The 19,913-nt window shown below is 45.8% G+C and overlaps 1 protein-coding gene across 3 annotated transcripts in view; it reads right to left on the minus strand.

Annotated features, from left to right (window-relative positions):
* Positions 1-19,913, minus strand: part of acot7 (acyl-CoA thioesterase 7) — an 80,047-nt gene that overhangs the window by 18,167 nt on the left and 41,967 nt on the right. For all 3 annotated transcript variants that reach the window (XM_015967537.3, XM_054745788.2, XM_070544699.1), the window contains exons 7-8: positions 18,551-18,667; positions 11,030-11,214 (exon numbers count right to left, since the gene is read on the minus strand). In XM_015967537.3, coding sequence (XP_015823023.1) covers positions 11,030-11,214; positions 18,551-18,667 — 302 coding nt within the window. The remainder of the gene's footprint in view (positions 1-11,029; positions 11,215-18,550; positions 18,668-19,913) is intronic.

Consider the following 19,913-nt stretch of genomic DNA (forward strand, 5'->3'; position numbering starts at 1 on the left):
TACTAGGCTATTTTGGTTCGGTTGTTAAAATGGAGGGACAGAGTAGTGAACTGACCAACTCCCAGCAACCAGGTGGCGCTGCGGCCCACGACTATGAACCTGGCCTACTTTCTGGACAATTTTTGTCCAAACTGGTCGCGGTTGCTCGAGAACCCGACTACCCTTCTAGGGATTTCACTGAAGAACAGCGTAGCGTCGAGCTAGAAGCTGTACTTGATCAAATAGAAAACCCGGATGGTACTAAACCAATCCAGGTTCACTTGGCTAAGTTAGGCCTGATCCTCTATCAGAGAGGACTCCAACGTGGTCAGAAGATCATGAACCTCCAGAGTATGCTAGCTGAAAAACAGCGAAATGGAAGGCTGATCGAGGAAGACGACACCCGCACCGATTCTGGGGAAGATGGGGAGGAGACCCCGCCCCCCTCTGCTGATGACAACAGACAGTGGGAAGGGGGGAAACACCAGGACTCTCTGGACGGACGCACGCCGCAGGGGAGAGATGAAGCTCATCTGTTCCAACCTTCGGCCCCGTTCCCTACACACACTATAGGGCATTCAGGACCATCTAGGGGCCGAGGGCAGTTCGCCCTCGAACCCCAGGTTGGACCACCACCCTCATCTTCACGGCCTTCTCAATTAGTGAGAAGCCGACCAGCCGAGCGGCACCTCTATTTAGACCGCTCCCCCAGTCCACGAAGGGTGCAAGGTGCCGATTGGGGTTATGCACCCCAAGCTGCACCTCCACCATCTACCCATCCTAGCTACTCCAGTACTCGGCATGCCGATAACCAGCTGCAGGACAAAGCATCATACGCCAGTCCGTACCCGGACAGAGCGTATTACGCAGAAGCCCCAGTTGAAAGACGCAGGCTGCACTACGCAGACGTGCCCCGGGAGGAGGACCTCCCAAGACACCCACGTGACGTGCCAGCAGCCCGCCACAACATGCCGAACCCCGATTTGGGCCCCAGGAGTCAACATTGGGAGCCCAGAGCACACCAGCGATATCCAGCGCCTTCTGAGACAGACCGTGGGTCAGAGTCAGAGGATGACGCGCCGTACCGTGAGTCAGGGCTCCGTGTACGTCAAATTGAATCGCTAGCTAAAGACATAGAACGCTTTGATCCTAACACCAATGAATCCAATGTCGACGATTATCTCAGGGAGATAGAACGTTGTCTGCTTGATCTTCCAGCACCCTCTTCAAGGGAAAAGCTCAAGCTAATTTGGAAAACCACATCTAGAACGGTGCACGGTTTCATGGAAACTCTACCACCTGACATTCGAGATCGGTACTCCTCGCTCTGCCGAGCGTTGAGGGATGAATACGCCACTTATGCAGACTCTGCGTCAGCTACAATGGGGGCCTTCTCCATCAAACACGGGAGGAACGAACCCCCCAGAGAGTATTATCGCCGACTCAAAAGTGCTTATTTCCAAGGTCGAAACGGCCCTGGGCTCGAGGAAGACCCTGCCTTCAGATCCCTGTTCATTCACAACCTGCACGAGTGTGTTCGCTCCGAAGTCTCAATGTATTGTCGGATGAAAAAACTGACAACTCAGGAGATTAGGAGATACGCTCAACAGGCTTGGGAAGCCGGCGGAAAGCCCCAAAAGCCTGACGCACATCACCGCGTTATGCACCTAGCTCCCGACGCCGAGCCGCGTTTGGAGCTCGAAGGCACAGAAGCTCCACCCACTAAGCCAAAATCTGCTAAACCTAGACCTGTTAAACCGCGAGAGCAGTCCCAATCTCCTCAACAGGGGAAGGGGGGTGCTGATTGGCTGCCTAGGTCTGGACAATCAGACAGGAAGTGGCCCAACCAAAACCAACGGCAAGCAGGTCGGAACAGTGGAAGGTTTAAGGAGCGCCGCCCACAGGTAGGTCCCGAACACAAGTCCGCAGGTGAGTACTTGACCAAAGCCGACCTCCAGGAGATGTTTCAGCAGTTCCTAGCTAAACAGAAGGAACAGCTGAGATCTGCAGATGAGACCCCTGCACCAAAGTCTGCTTCTAAGAAGCCAGACCCAGAGCCAACGTCCGCATGACTAGGCGTGGCTCAACCTCCCAGCGTGGCCAGGACCTACCTGATCAGCTGGGGGAACACTACGGGTAGATCACAGGAGTCTCCTGAAATCTACCCCCCAGAGAAACCTGATACTAAATTTCTGAAGTTCCTTGGTGACTTAACAAACCATGATCATGCTCGCCGTTTGTACTGTAGCACCAACGTAGGTGGATGCATACAGGTTGATGCTCTGCTGGATACTGGCTCAGAAATCACCCTGATGTGCTCCACACTGTTCCATCGCGTGTCTGACACCATGCGGTCGCTCGGGAAACCAGTCCAGGTTGAACCTTGTGACCTGAAAATCACCAGCTACACCCAGACCCGGGAGTGTATCACTCACCGGGCGTGGCTGGACATCACCTTCCAAGACATGACTCTGGTTCACCCGTTTTATGTCTGCCAGCTAGACACTGAACCACTTCTCATTGGTCAGGACCTGCTTGAACGTCTAGGTCCCCTCATCGACTGCCAGAAGGGTCAACTGTGGGCTCAGGTGGACACACCTAAGCCCTGGAACCCAGATAGCAGCCGACCATCCTCCATTCTTGAAGTCAGCATAAGTGAGCCGCAAAACCCTTGTTCCAAGGTCATGCCCCTCCCTACGGCTCCCACAGACGATGACCGCCTGCAAAGGCATGAAACCGCTCCTGGAACTCCGTTCCGCACACATTCATCTTTTCTCTGCTCGCTGAAGAACGTCAGCCTGCAGCCATATGCACCACACATAGTTGGTGGTCTTACCATCAACTGCACCCACATCTCAGATGCTCGCCTTGCACTTTGGTCTGAAAAGTCAGCCATCAGCCAGCAGACGTTTGAACACCTGCGTCAGAAGGACCCCCTTCTGGTCAGTGTGACACGTAGCCATCGGCTCTTGTCACCTACTTGGCCGCAGAGGCTCCTGAAAGCGCCAGAGGTCTGCTCTCTGACTATCCAACTTGGAGCAAGACAGCTCACACATACATTCAGCATCATACCACAGCTTGATCCACCTGCACTCATTGGAGCAGATCTGCTGGTTCGACTCGGTGCCCAGCTGGACACTTGCAATCAAGTCCTTTGGGCCCGAGCCACACCATCCTCTGAGCCTCGCTCAGAAGGCCCTGAACACTTGCTGTCCGGACAGACCATTCCACAGGCCTGCCGTGCAGTGGTTGAGGCCAGCACGGTTCTGCCCCCACTGGTCAAAGGAGTGCCTGTTCGTCTGACTCTGATGAAGCATCAGAAGCTGCCAGGCACACAGGCCTTCTTCCAGCCATCACCACACTTCTTGGAGCTCAACTTAGCCGTCTGTGGCACGCCACTCTTGGAGCTGAACAATCGTTCTGCCTACTTGTTGGTCGAAAATCCGACCCGGAGTCCTATCCACATGCCGGCAGGAAAGCCCTTGGGCATGCTGATAGATAGCTCATTCCATGACTTCGAACTGTCAGTCCCCGTGATCGGACAACTTCCTTTGTTCTTGAACGACAGACAGGTTGGTGTAGACACATTCAGTACTTTCCCTTCACAAATGATTACCATCAAGCGGCATGAAGCCCTTCCTGAGGAACCCATTTGCAGTGCAACCTTAGATACTGACGGTGGTCAGTGTCTAACGGTTTTTGCAATAAATACTCAACCCTCTGAGTCACCGGCTGAAAGCCCGGAACACCAGAGACCCTCCTCCTCTGAACCTTATGACGGCTTCGAGGCCGAAGTCAGCCAGCAGCTTGACAAAGCGGATGCGCTGGAGTCAGAGGAGCAGAGAGCAGAGCTTAGAAGCCTGTTCTATGAGTTTCAGTCCGTCTTATCCAGGGACTCCCTGGACTGTGGACTCACAAACCTGCACACGGTTCGCATTCCAACGAACCCGAATGCCCCTCCTACTTTTGTACGTCAGTACAAGATTCCCCTCGCTGCTTATGAGTCGATCCAGGAGATCCTCGATCAGCTGAAGGAGAAAAACATCATCAGAGAGTGTAACTCCACTTACAACTCTCCCATCTGGCCGGTTCTGAAACCGACTGGGAAATGGCGTCTCACCATAGACTATCGTGCACTGAACAAACAAGTACCTCTCTCCAGGTGGCCTATGATCCATTTAGATCAGGAGCTAGCCAGAGTCAGAGATGCTCGTTTCTTCTCTACGGTTGACATAGCCAACGGCTTCTGGACCATGAAGGTTGAGCCGGCGGACCAGTATAAACTGGCTTTCTCCTTTGGAAATCGCCAATATACTTGGAACCGTTGCCCCTTTGGCTACTCTAACTCACCTGCAGAGTTCAACATCTTCCTCCACAAAGCCATGTCAGATGCTGCTTCCAGAGGGAACCTCATATATGTCGATGACATCTTGATGAGGAGTGGAACCTTCGAGGAGCACCTGGCCGAACTCCGTCACGTGCTGCAACAGCTCGCTGATGCCGGAGCTAAATTGGCGATTCTCAAGGGACAGTGGTGTCGAACCAAAGTGGAGTATGTTGGACTGCTGGTTGGCCCTAATGGAGTCGAGCCCCAAGCGGGACGCATTAGAGCCATTCAGGACATCAAAGCCCCAGCTAATCTGACTGAACTCAGGAGCTTCCTCGGAGTCTGCAACTACTCCAGGCAGTTCATTGAGGAGTACGCTGAAATAGCGAGGCCCCTCACCGAGCTACTTCGGAACGACACACCTTTCGTGTGGGACAGACCCCAAGAACACTCCTTCCAGTTCCTAAAACAGAAGTTGGCGTCCGCACCCTGTCTGGCTTACCCAGACAAGGATAAAGAGTTCTACATAGAGGCTACTTTCTCCTCTCACTGCCTGAGCGCTGCTTTGAAGCAGAAACACGATCAGGACATGAGAGTTGTGGCATACGCCAGCAAGCCTCTGAGCAAGGTGGAACTCCAATTCTCAGACTGCGAGAGAGCTCTCCTCTCTACAGTCTGGGCCGTCGAGCACTTTCGTAGTTACATCGGTGGACAGAAAGTGATCATTGAAACGTGTCATCAGCCCGTCACCTTCCTAAACAGCCAGCGTCTGCGCGAAGGAAGAGTGTCAAACAGCCGCATTGCGACGTGGATGATGGTGCTCCAAGGATACAACATTGAGGTCAAGTATGGTCAGAACACCAAGCTAGCGCTAGGACAAGGGCTAGCAGGCTGCCAGCACTGTGACTCTGACTCCGTCATGGCCCCCCTGGACACACCTGCCGCAGTCTACCCAACCGCAGCCAATCATCGCTACTTTGATGAGAATGTTTGCCAAGGGCTTCCGAAAGTTTACACTGACGGATGTGCCTATCTTCACGAAGGCCAGCTCCGTGCTGGGGTTGGAGTCGTTTGGGTGGACTGTGACACTAAGCAACCAAATCACTACCGGTTGGGCCAAAAGTCTAGTCAGTACGCCGAAATTGCTGCAGTGTTGATAACCCTCCAGCAGGCGGCAGCCTTGGACATCACTCAAATCGTCCTTTGCTCTGATTCAAACTACGCTAGACACAGCTTCATCTCTCACTTCCCCATGTGGAAGGAGAACCACATGAAAAACGCCAGGAACAGAGACGTGAAACACTCGGAGTTATTCCTAGCGTGTGATCTGCTCACCACTGAGAAAGGCATAATGGTCTACTGGAAAAAGGTCAAAGGTCACTCCAGGACCCTAGGTCCAGAGAAAGATGGTAATGACGAAGCTGACCGCCTTGCTAAGCTCGGTGCTGACCAGGGAACCTGCTGGGAATTCAAAGACGAGTGGCTTCCACCCAAGGCCGTTCACGAGGTCTGCGCGATTACTCGTCGCCATGCTAAACAGGCAGACGAACCTCAGACCGTTGAGGTACCAGTGTTTCTAGGCAGACAACCACAGGACGTGGACCTAGTCACCATGCAGGAACAAGATCCTGACCTGAAGCTCATCCGCGAGCTTCTCCAAAAGGGCCCGATGTCTAAACAACCATCACCACCTACGGGCGCAAGCCGAGATTTGGTAACCCTGCATCGTCAACTCGCGCATCTGAAACTACAAAACGATTTGTTAGTTTACATACGTGACGATCACAGCCCGCCGCGCTGGGTTGTTCCACTCGACCACAGAGGAGTGATGCTTGCCTACGCCCACGACACTCCGGTTGGAGGTCACCGCGGAACAAAAGCTACCCTCGCGTCACTGACAGAAGTAGCATATTGGCCATCGATGTCCAAGGATGTACACAGCTATGTCCAAGGCTGCCTCATCTGTGCCCAGTTTCAACCCTCCCAGCCGCTTGCTAGAGCACCACTGCAACGCAGGGGAATAACCTTCCCTTGGTCCCACCTGCAGATCGACTGGGTTGGACCGGTTCCCAAATCGGCAAGAGGAAACAAATATATGCTAACTGTAACTTGCAGTTTCACAAAGTGGGTGGAATGCCTTCCAGCGCCAAACGATACAGCCGTCACAGCCGCTGTACTGCTGATTAACCACGTTTCAGTCGATGGGGACTTCCACTCTGCATTGACTCTGACCGGGGAACTCATTTCACATCCAGTGTAATGACGTCCCTGTTTGAACTTCTGGGAGTGGAAGTGAGATTCCACCTCCCCTATCACCCACAGTCATCCGGACAGGTCGAACGGATGAACCGCACGGTCGTCTCTATGCTCAAAAAGTACGTCTGCTCCACTGGGAAGGACTGGGACGTCAAGCTCCCTCTGGTCCTGATGGCCATACGGTCCACTCCACAGCGATCCACGGGGGTTACGCCCTTTGAGATGATGACCGGCAGACTGATGACTCTACCACTGCACCTCCTGTATCACCCAGAGGATGTCAGTGTTGCCACTGCCTATACCGCTCATCAGTATGTGGCAGACTTGAAAACACACCTCAGAGCTACGTTCGCACACGCTCAGAAGAAACTGGAGACCAACGTAGAAGGCGCTAAGGCCTACTACGACCAAAAGACAACCAGCCGCGAATACGAGGTGGGTGACAAAGTATTCTACTTTCGGTTCGCCCAACCGGCACGCAAAGCTAAGAAGTTCCTGCCCTGCTGGTCAGGACCATTTGAGATCGTGGCAAAACTCTCTCCAGTTGCATACAGGTTACGCATCACCAAAGCGAGACAGGAGCCTGTCTACAAATGGGTGCATGCAAACCAAATCAAACCCTACGTCAAACCATCCCCGCGGGTACAGAGACCAGACTCCCCGCAGGAGGTAGACGTAGTCGCTACATAGTTCTATGCATGGAAATGGAAAAGGGGGGGAAGTGCACGTTTAACCCACTAACATGTGCTAACCGACAAAGAACCAAGCCCCCCCCCCCCCCGCCGTCATTTTCACTAACCAAGAGAAACTCCTCCTAGAACGCTAACAGGAAGTACTTACTAAAACCTTACAGGGTACTCTTGTAACTGTCAACCTACATTCTGCTCTGATTAATGAATCTCTACGTGCAATCAAGACTTTGTCTGAAACCATACATCAGGATATTGTGTACACATGAGTGGTGAGAGATTTGATGCAGGACCTGCTCAGGGAAGTAAGTTCCACGCTGGACAGCTTGGTTGAAAGTCGTATTTCCCCGTACTTGGTACCACTGGACCTGCTCAAAGTTAGCTTGACAGCTGCTACCCCTCTACTGTGCACCTTTCATAAATCCACCTAGCGTACAGCCTAGGCAGTGCAATTCCCATTCATGGTGATGCAGAAAAATTAGAACTCGGTTTCCTGTTATGTTCCCATGATTGTGACACCTCACATCTATAGGTTTAAGTCGATGCTAACATTGGTATTTGAAAGGACGGTAGGCATTTCCACCTTGAACTAGAAACCTGGCACTCCATCACCTCAACCTCGAACAGCATGACTCAGAGATTGAGATCATGGACGCTTTCCAGGGTTATAACTTTACCATCGATTTAGAAATTGACCAACAATTACTGATTGAAGGAACCAAATTTGCTAAGTTCACACAAAACCCGCGTGAACTTACTTTGACGCCCAAGACGCTACATTGACACAGATTATACGACTTTAATCTGCACATTGGTCGCCCTGGGGATGGAATGGCTCATCACGGCCGTGATTGCTTATTCCGCCTACAAGCGTGTTAAGAAACTCCAAGATAAGATGCACTTGCTCACCTACGGTGTGCCTCGTAACTGCGTTCTGGGAGACTCCAAGCGTGAATGTACCACACCTGTCTAAAGGGGGTGAGCAACAATTTCTTTGTTATTCTGTAAACCTAAGAGTAGTTCTCATTTTAGTCTACCTCACATATTTATCTGAGTGTTGCAGTATGTCACATTCTTTATAAGCTACACACTGAATGTATGACCTAAGAATGTATTTTATGAGACCTCAAGGTTGCTATGAATTTTCTTGGATGTTATATGTTACATGTTTTTTTTTTTGGGTTTTCTGTATTTTTGTTTCTTACTTGGTCACATATTAACTAGTGGTTATGTGCCGGCCCAGCTCAGTCTGTCAATGACTCTGTCTGACGCACCAGCACATTGTAGTACCTCTTAGTTTTATGGTCCTTGTTTTAGCCCAAAGACTGTCCTGATCCACCCTTTGGACCAAAAAGGGGGGAATCTTGGGACCACATAGGTCAATGCGCGTTTGCGAACTATGGACCTCGTACATCACCGCGTGCTCCATAAACTGAACTGTATGGCCGGCGGTGAGATGCCTTTGTGTCCACTCGTGGAGTTAACCGCCCACCGACCTTCCTCCTTCTACACTACTACCTCTCGCATGGACGACATCATCATTGCGTACCACCTGCGTGAGTGGCTTCTTCTCGTTATGCGCGTTGGGGACTATCCCGTTTCCTATCCTCTTTGTGCCTGACCAGGATCAAAGACCAAAGGCGCCAGGATCCAAGACAAAGACCAAAGACAAAGGCGTCCAAGGAGACCAACGTCCTAAGGGACAAACCCACCTGTGCTTCCGACAATCAAGTCGACCTACGTTCATGAGGAACAAACCCATCTGTGCTTCCGACGATCGAGCTTTGGGCGCGATCCCCGAAACCAAAAGGGGGAATGTTGAGGGTCTGACCTCATGAGGAAATTACTATGCAGTGATTTTCTCCAAAATGACTGTGCTTAAATTGCTCTGAAAAGCAAATAATCACATCAGCGCCAAGAAACTTCATTTCCCATGATGCTTTGCACACGGAAGCATTGTGATGACGTCACCGCCTAGTACCAGAAACACGTTCTGCGCATGTGCGGGAAGCCGTGGAGCTTTTCCCGCGAACTAAGACCATAAATCTTCAGCAGAGACAAAGAATCCTCGTTCTTTTGCCCAGGATACCTGGCGGTAAGGACACGCTTGTCAACGCTCCGACAACTTGAGCACGCGGAAGCTCTAAGTGCCAAGTTGAGCCACGGAACTGCTGGAAACTAAACTGCAAGCCCATCAGATCTGCTCGTTTCTGCTCCCCTCCAGCTGATGTTTGAGGACACAGAACTGCGGAGGAAAGCAACAACTCCATCAAGCACGCTGTAAGTTATAACTCAGCACAGAAAGAAACTTTGCTGTCTCTGTCCAGCCCGTGGAGAAACACTCGTGAACGCCAAACAACGTAGAAAGCATCAAACCGACGGATGACGCTGGAAACTGCGGAGAAAAACGGAGAATCGTCAAGTCATAACAGCGGGGGACGCCTTGCTGCTTTGGTGATCAGAAAACTCATTTTTTTCTTTCCTTTTCTTCTCCCGTTTCCTCTATAGTCCAGAATAAGCAATAAAATCGCGCTATTGCTTAAAAAGTAGCTTTGTGTTTTCCTCTTTCGTCCCAAACACGTCCGTCGGGTCATTTTGAAAGAATAAACTGCTTATTGATCATTGTTTGGTATCTTAAAATGGTTTCTGTCATGGCCAGGCTGAAACTAAAAGATATTAATTTGTGATTAATCTTTTGTGTTGTTTCATGATCTTTTGAAATGTTTTGAGTGATTTAAGGTTAAGTTACTACTGATTCTAAGTGCTTTGGAAGTTAAAGTGCAAGTTGCCACCCACACTTTAGCCAGACAAAAGGGTCAGCCATCTTGTATTCAAGACTCCATTTTGAATCCATACACACGCACACACACACACACACACACACATACACACTACTCCTTTGTGAGAACAAAGGACCCCATTCATACATCCTCCATCACATGCAAACACATCCATCTTCAATCATATCACACGGTTATTATTCATCTATTCCACTGTTTATTCATTTGACAAATTGTTAATTAAATGTTATAAAATTCAGATTTTTGTGTCCAGTAGCTTTGTTGTGTCGAAGAGAAGTCTCTGCTCCAAGGATTCTACGAACTTCAAGAAAGACTGATAAGAGTTTTGGATTCAATTTTTCCCCGGAAAAAGGGGAATGGTGCCCCGTATATCTAAGAATATCTTAATTAATTAATAAATCAGTAAATATTCCCATATTTACAGAATTTATTGAAGAATCCAAAAGTAAGTTAAAGCTTACGAATTGTTCGCTCCTAATAACCCCAACAGAGCACTATCTAGCACTCGTCCCAGGGACTCCAAAAAGGGTGGGTACTCTGAACTGATATTTGGCCCATAAGCACAAACAACAGTCAGGACCCGTTCCCCGACCCGAAGGCGCAAGGAAGCTACCCTCTTGTCCCCCGGGGTAAACCCCAACACACAGGCAGAGTGTCTCGGAGCTAACAAAAAGCCAACCCCAGCCCTCCGCCTCTCACCCGGAGCAACTCCAGCAAAGTAGAGTGTCCAACCCCTCTCCAGGTCTCGGGTTCCAGAGCCAATGCAATGTGTCGAGGTGAGTCCGACTATATCTAGCCGGTACCGCTCAACCTCTGCCACAAGCTCCGGCTCCTTCCCCGCCAGCGAGGTGACGTTCCATGTCCCAAAAACTAGTTTTCTTGTCCGGGGATTGGACCGCCAAGGCTCCCGCCTTGGTCTGCCACCCGATTAAATAAATTGTTCATTACAATTCAAATGGAACCTGGTTGGTACCAACCTTCAGGAGAGGGACAGGCAGAGGCTTATTATCCTTGTCGAGGGAGATGTAGGTGAAGAACGCTGAGACAGCACGGTAGCTCACTTTCTCATCGTCCACCAGTGAGGCGGCGTCCACCAACGCTTCAATTTCCATGGACCTGTTGCTGGCAAACGTGAGCCGCCCTGTCACTGTCACCACACAACCTTGGAGAGACGAAGGAGCAGATCAGACTGGTAAACTGGTTTTCTGGGTTTCAAATACGAGGAATGTTCTAGAAATCTGTTTTACATTCAGCGAAAGCTTCATTAAGATTTACAAACATTTTTCAAGATTCAGTTTTAATTCATGCTACGTTGTCCTTTAACCATTAATTGATCATTTTAGGAAAATATAAACTTTTATGAAGGTAAATAAAAAAGTTGCAAAAGAAAAAGCTGAGAAACCGCATTATAATTATCTCTGACCATGAACCGACGTTGAAGGCTGATTACTGTTGTACTTTTTAAAGTCTGTCCTGTAAGGATCAACATTTACCGTTTCCTTTCACTACAGTAACCCAGAGGTAAACATTAGGTCACATTTCTTCAAACGCTTCAGAGTTCATGTTTGCATCCGGTAGATGTGCAGCAGCGAATCTCCCTCTTTTGCTTTTGATTTTAAACTAAGATTCATCTAAACACGCTTGATCGAAACATCATAACTGTGTCATTTTCTCCTTTTGTCAACACAAAGAGGTAAAAAACAGTCAGACACAAGAACTGGGCATAGCGGATGTGTTTCTTTATTCTCTTTGATGTGCCTGCATCAGATTATTACTGCTGTTGCCATAGAGATGAGAAGAGAAGGTGTTATCTCTGCAGTCTGAGACGGATCCTGAGTAGATGTCTAAGCTCTTATAAAGCAGGCAAAATCCTAAGTAATAAAATACACACGTTAATATTTCAAACGTTTATTTAAGGTTGCTGTGATGGGATAAATGAGAGTTTTTAGTAAAGTAAAAGTACCAACACAGCAAAAAACCCTCCTCATTTAGATGTTAATGCAGACTAGGGTTGGGAATCGAAAACTGGTTCTTGTTGAGAACCCATTGATTCCCATTGATTCAATTCCTAGGAATTGTTTGGCACTTTTGCAAACGAGTCCCCTTATTAATTCCAGTAGGCGCGAATGACGTTACCACGCACACTGCGTAGCTTACAGAAGCAAGAAACATGGCATCTAAGCAGCACAAACGCTCACAAGTTTGGTCCTGTTTTACAAGAAAAATCCTATTTTACAGGATTACAACAGGGTAACCTGCAATAATTGCGTGGTAGATATTTCATCAAGGGGAGGAAAGGGCATTTGGGCACAAAATACGCAATAACTTAGAGTTAATGACAAGTTTTGACCCGCTCCGGACAAGTGAATTTCAATGCAGCAGCAGCAGTCCTCTCCTGTTAATACTGCAGGTAACTAATCAACTAACACTGCTTATCATGTTAGCATCATTAGCCTCAGATACACTCACCTAAAGGATTATTAGGAACACCATACTAATACGGTGTTTGACCCCCTTCACCTTCTGAACTGGCTTAATTCTACGTGGCATTGATTCAACAAGGTGCTGAAAGCATTCTTTAGAAATGATTGCCCATATTGATAGGACTGCATCTTGCAGTTGATGGAGATTTGTGGGATGCACATCCCACCAACGTGTGAATGTGTGTGTGAATGGGTGAATGACTAAATGTGTTGTAAAGCACCTTGGGAGGTCCCGGGAATCTAGAAGGTTCTATAAAAAAAAATTAAACTAAAATTGCTGCTTGATGTCAGATGTTTTTCCTCTCCGCTGCCAGGATTAAAGCCGTTAAAAACACACAGCTGTACTTCTCAAAATGATGCAAGGAGCAAATAAGCCGTCAGGTCACAAGTATTGACGTAATCTACATAGATAAGAAATTGCATCACTTTAAGTCTTTTATCTTGAAAATTAAAAGTTTTACGTAGGATTTCCTGTCTAGCCCTATTTTAAAGTGGCAATGCATATTTTCCCTGAGGATAGGGGGAAGTACATACCTAAATCATTGTAAGCAAGCAGTATTTTTGTGTTTGAGTACGACCTTACCAATGCATGACCATTATAGCTCTTTTCCATCGCCTGGTCTGGAACGGTCAGGTCTGGGTATTATGGACCGGTATGTACCGGGGACGTACCGGACGTGGTTGAACACGAGTCAAAAGTCCCTGGGAGCGCAACCTCCGGCAAAATGAAGACACATCTGACTCATTGTCATCACTGGCAACGAGTGAAGAGGTAAATGTGTGAAACAACAATGTTTATGAAGTTTTGTAACTGTTTGCTACAAATCAGTAAATGAATTTTGTCCTCACAGGCTCCCCTAGAAAGAAAACTGTCATATGGCGTCGCCCAGAGACGTTGACCCACTCCCATTTATTTTAGACTCAATTTTTATGGTTATATGTTATGAAGCTGCCAATATTTGACTGGGCATCATTTAATTTATTCTCAAAAACATTTTGATGGATATTTCCAGAGATTGACAGTAAAAACTACACATTGACACTTTAACTGTGGAAATTGACGTGTCTGAGAAGCGGCTAGCGACAAATAGAACTCAGTCCTTTCTTTAGCGGTACGGCACTTCTGGGACGCGCTTGTAAATTGCAGTGCCACAGCTGGCTTGAAACACCCCCACAGACTATAACTGGATTCTATTAGAAGCAGCAACGTTCCACTGCTGTTCCGCGCCATTGGTGCTTCCAGTGTGAAATAGGGGTCAGTCATCCAGGTCATGGTAATCCAGAGGGGTTCAAATGAAGGCAACTGGACTTCTTTGGTGTCTTATAGACGTTTAGCTTCTCATCCGAAAAGCTTTTATCAGTTCTGACTGGAATATATATATAAAATTTAACTGTCTGTTGTTGCTTAACAAAATTAACCCTATCCTCAGGGAAAATATGCATTGCCACTTTAAAATAGGGCTAGACAGGAAATCCTACATGGTTTCAGCGTAAAACTTTTCATTTTCAAGATAAAAGACTTACAGTGATGCAATTTCATATCTATGTAGATTACGTCAATACATGTGACCTGACGGCTTGTTTGCTCCCTGCATCATTTGAGAAGTACAGCTGCATGGTGGCGCAGTTTTTAGCACTGTTGCCTTGCAGCACGAAGGTTGCAGGTTTGATACTCGGCTGCGGCCTTTCTGCGTGGAGTTGCGTGTTCTCCCCATGCATGCGTGGGTTTCCTCCGGGTACTCCGGTTTCCCCCACAGATCACAACATGCCCTATAGGTTATAAATTGTAAGTCGCTTTGGATAAAAAGCGTCTGCGAAATGAATAAACATAAACATAACAAGCTGAAACTACTCATGAATACCCCTCCTCCCTACACCCTGAGGAGTCATTGGTGTCGTTGGAATGGTTGTTTTGATTAGATGCAGGAGGGCGTGCCCTAGACTGAAACGGTTTTGTAATTCGCTTCAGAGCTGCGTTGCAGATGCTCAATAAATTCACATTGACTAAATCATAAATGTTGCTACTTTTCAGCAGATTCTAACAGAAAAGATTGACCAATGAGCATCACTTACTCAGCTCCTTTTTATCTGCGTCTTACAGAAAACGGGCCACTTTCCATCATTTCAAACTGTCATTAAGCCGTCATCATTAACATGAAGAGATTGTGCAGGAAAAGACTGAAGACTGCACTTGGGTGATTGAGTGCAACGACTATACATCAGAATAAGAAGCAGAGAGACTTAATCCATTTATCTTCTTTGGTGTCGTCTGGCCCTTTGAATGTTTTAACCTGTCAGCATCAGGAGCAGATTCACTCAGATGAACTGCCTTTGGCACAGATCTATCAGGCTCAGCGAAGGGAGCGTGCACTACACAAAAACTGGTCTTGATGATGGATGACTTTTTTTTTTTAAACTTTCATGATTAATAATTGATCCATGCAGAAAGTAGATCTTGCACTTGTGCAGCACTGAAGGTCAAGCAACATGGAAACCTGGCAGAGTCCCATTTCTACTCCAAACAGCAACTCTGCTTTCAGGAAGGTGCCAAGGCATCAGGTTGTAAGCACAAAGCTGATCCTGTGCTGAACAACCACTTTTTGCTACATCCTGCCTTGTTAAGATTATGATCTTTCTCTTATTCTCCAGAAATAAAAAGCTTCTTAAAATTATTTTCTTTTGAACATTAAAATAGCCAGAGCTCTATTGCTTTTCCATTTAAATCCTTCAACTGTAAAAACAAAAAGTAATGCCTAATCAGCAAATAAAGTCTAGAATTAAGTGAAGCACAGATTTAGCTCGAACCCTTAGCATTCCCTTCTCACTCACTCAAATGTCCTTTCATCAGACGTTCAGCTTTTGAGGTTTTGTGCCTTTCTTCTCCTTATTTGCACTCCTGGTTATTTGTTGTAATGGATCACAGAGACGAGCTCTGACTGAACTCTCAGTCCGAGACATCAATAGCTTCACATCTAACCGCCGTATTAGATATCCGCTCTGCCAGAATAAGTCTCTGGATTTCATACTACGGTTCCGGGTTGATTAACTGTTGATAATTTAAACTTCTGCAAACGAGGAACGGTTTCGCTGCTTCAGGCCTGTAACATAATCTAACGCTTTCATAGAACAAAACAAAAGTCCTTTCAGACCTGCTGGATTAAAACTGAGCAATCATACAGAAATCTGAGCCTGTTGTTTTATTAGCACCATCTGCAAGCTTGCTGACAAATACATAATAATAATAATACATAATTGGTCTCTCAGTTAAGTGGCTGGCAAATGAGGCGTGACACAAAAGACACCAGATATTGGGACTTTTAAATGGAAAAACAGCAAAACGCAAATGATGACAAATTCACTAATTTATGTGTTAGATCTAATTTTACCCAATTACGTATCCTAATGGTAGCACAAATACTTAATGTTGTTGATTAGAGGTTGAATAGGCTTTGCATTAATGACACAGAATGAATCCTTTCAGATAAGTTATTACTAGTCGTGCTGTTTTTGCTTGTGTTGATGCTTGTGCATACTGTGCACCGTAGTTGACTCGGTTCTTTAATACATCATGGATCCTTTTATTGTTTTACTTAAATAAAATAATGTGTAAAATCTCCTTCGGTTCAGATAAACGCAGGATTTCTCTTTACCTTTGCTGCACCATAAATAAACTATTATTGCAGGTATTGGTATTGTAACCTTGAGCCTCTGGTGCTACTTCCCCTCAATGTGAAACTGCCCTGCTCTAGAAAAATAAAGGTTTTGTGTCCCAAACTCAACATGATTTACATTCTGGGTAGGAAGTAAAGTGGACGGTTCAGGCTCTGCACAGCAGGACCTCTGAAAATCCATAAACAGACCTCATCCTGATTGATGTTTCGGGTCTCAGATCCCACTTGAAAACGACTCAATGTTCATTTTGTTTGTCTTCAAAATGGTAAATAATTATCAACTTTTCTTGCACTGTACACAGTTTATAAAATAAAACATCAACAAACAGTGGAAAAAAACGAAAATCCACACTTTCAGTTTTTTATTAACTGGAGCCCAGTCACCCAATCAAAACGTTAGGGTTGCACACTTTTGCAAACAACAGAAACTAATAATCTCCATGTTCTTGTAGGTACATTGTTCCAACTCATTGTGTATGAATCACGTAATGCACGTAGACCTGGTTTTAAGTTAAGATCCAAGAGAATTCCTCCTTGAGCAAGGTTTTAACCCTTTAACTCCCTCACCAAGAAATAAGCAATGAAAACGTTCCACTTTTGCATTTTTTTGATGTGGGACAGTAAGGGCTTTAGTTTAATGTAAAGTAATAATATTAATAATTAACTAATTGTAGTAATATTACGGTAAAGTAATGGAATATAATAATGTTTTGCCTTTTTCTTAAACAAACCTCATTTTTTTAAGAATTTTCTTGATTTACCTTTATTTTTCTTATGTAGGGACTTTAGAGATGCCCTAACAACTGGTTGAGCTGGCAGGCAAAGGGTAGCAAGTCACCCCCAATCCACTTTTTTTGTCTGATAAACAGTATAAATGAGTGTCTAATAGTGCAGCAGACACATTTTTGTGGCATTTTACTGCATCTTGTTTAAGATACTAATGTTTTCACACTTATTTGATAACTTATTTAATAAGTGTTGAAATGTTAGTCTTGTTCGCACCGATTCAAACTTTTTCTCACTTTGAGAGCTCCAGCCTTCCTACTTTTTTTAAAATTCTGATTGTTCACTGGCTGCCTAGCACCGATTAGTGAGTGGATGTCGCGCAGAAGGTCCTGCTTTTTACTCATTAGCTGATCTCAGTGCATCTTAATGGATTCCAACAATAAGTGGGAAAACCCATTTTAAAAGGTTTGTGGATCTGCAACTCACTGAGCTACAAAACCAGTCCCAGATCAGAGTTGGCATTCACAAACTTTAACGGCTCTAATTGTCTGAGTAGTGGGGGATCGGACAGCTGTAAAATATAGAGGAGACCAAAACACCTTTTTGGTCTATAAATAAAACAACAAACTCCATCTGACAGTCTGAGCGCTTGGGAAACAGTGGTGAAGTGGACGTTTGTGGCTTTTTCTGATGTTTCTTTTCTAAAAATGTTTATTTTATTTACCTTGTGAAGTCAGGGAACCTAAAGCAAAATGGGAAATCTACAGGTGACACTGATAAGTCACAGTGAAAGCTGTGTCAACACAATATAAAGTATGAGGGGGAGTGGTGCAGCAGATTAAAGATGTGGACGTGGATCTCTGACGAGCTGTGCTGCTCCACGTTTCGGTCCTGCAGCTGTAATTTCATTTTTGTCATCTCTACATTTAGATACAAGAAGAGAAAACACAAGAGAGTGGTATTTTGTAAGTTTTATGACTTCAGAACCAAACCAGGGACTTGCTGCCAACTTTGTGGTAAACGACTCACTCAGCTTATGATTCAGCTCACTTTAAATGTTTAAAACCAGTCCCACTGCTCCGTGATGCTCAGAGCCTTCAGAAAAAGGTTTAAAGACGCATGAACTCAAAACTATATATCATGCTTGAATAAAGTTTCTTGCATTTGCAAACACACGTAGTGTAAAATGCATCGCTGGCGCGATCGTCCTGGACTGTGACATTTTCTTTCCACTTCACATTTCAACAATGAAGCTCTTTTGTTAACATTTTGTCCTGAGGTAATCATAACATCGGAACATTAGTACAGGATGTCTGGATCACATGAGATCAGAGTATTTCAGAGACAGAGCTGAGAAAACTAAAACAAACCACTTAAATACTCCTTTCAGGTCATTTACCATTTACCGTCACTGTCAAAGGGACACGTTTTCAGTCCATTAAGGTGTAAAAGTAAACAGATTTTTTTTTTCAGCTAGTGAAATCTGCCCCATGTTTGAAAGATGCAAATATCTGGGGGGTGGGGGGGTGGGGGGTAAGGGAGGGGGTGGGGGGTGGGTGCATCCTCCACACAGCCAGCAGAGATCCGGCGCTCTAGGTTCTCTCCAGGTTATCCTTACCTTTCTTAATCTTGCGATGAAAGTTGATGGCCTCCACAGACGCCGTGACGATTTTGGTGTTGCAGTGCCGAGCTGCCACAATTCCAGCAACTTCATCCATCAGCTTCATGGTCACACCTGTGGCAAACACCAGCATTGCTTCATTTTTGACAAATTTCAATCAAATTTAATCTAACCAAATTAAAAAACAGGCATGTAAGTGTTAAGGATGGAACTGTATGACAATGGATTATTTTGTGGGCTGCTGTTTAAAATCTCAATATTTGCATTCGGACCTTAACAGTTATTTTGCTTGTTGTAATTTTGGTTATCGAGACATTTATGGGTACAAAATCTGTTATAGACACAGTCTCAAACAGTCATTTGAAGAACTGCTTCATTTATTTTAAGCTTTTAACAGAATTATTGCTGGTTAGAGCATGTGTACCCTCCTTAAAATCCAATTGAGTCTGTTACTGATGATGGCATTCTGCTCTCCCGTCACTACCAATGAAACGTCCTCCAAATTAAAGTTGGGAGATAAATGTAGTCATCAATGCAAAGATTCTTGATTCGTGGAGACTCATTTTCATGAATGTCAAACGTGGGAGCTAATGGCGTTCAAGAGGTAATTAGAAAACCATCCACCTCTAGCTAAATTATGAATGAGTCTGGTCGCCGTTTCCTCAACATTAGTTTCTAACTGAAACTCATTAGTCCAATGGATGTCCTCAGACTGACAAAATCAAGTGCTTCTTAAAGAGACCATGTGTAGTTTTACCATTATATTCTGGAAATATCCATCAAAATGTTGTTAAACATGAATTAAATGAAGCCCAGTTGTTGAAAAATATTGGCGGCTTTGTAACATTAAACCATAAAAATCAAGCCTAAAATACACGGGAGTGGGTCTAAGTCTTTGGGTGACGCCATATTAGATGCCATGTTTATTTCTACGGGAGCCCATGAGGACAAAATGCATTTACTGATTTGCAACAAATGGTTACAAAGCTTTTGCCATTCTTAAAGTGGGACTGTATCAGAAAATGTAACTCCACCCCTAGTCAAGATTTGAAAAATGCAATGAAAGTGGGCGTTGCCAGGAGGCACAAAGTAGCATGGCCAAGTGTGGGGAATTTCCATCCTGGGAGGGAGGGGGAGTGGGAGGAGACTGCACTGATGACCTGAAACTGTTCCAGCCCCAGTCAATCACAAATTTAAACTGCAGTAGCCGCTGTTCTGCCACAGGGGGCAGCACTAAGATGTTTTTAGACCTAGATTCTAGATTTAATCAAGTTTACACAAACATGTCAAAAAATACACAGAAACAGAAAGATTGCATTTGTAAAGACCCAATTATAGCAAAAAAAGTTATTTCAGGGTT

This window comes from Nothobranchius furzeri, chromosome 15 (genome assembly GCF_043380555.1).
Source record: "Nothobranchius furzeri strain GRZ-AD chromosome 15, NfurGRZ-RIMD1, whole genome shotgun sequence".
Classification (NCBI taxonomy): domain Eukaryota; kingdom Metazoa; phylum Chordata; class Actinopteri; order Cyprinodontiformes; family Nothobranchiidae; genus Nothobranchius; species Nothobranchius furzeri.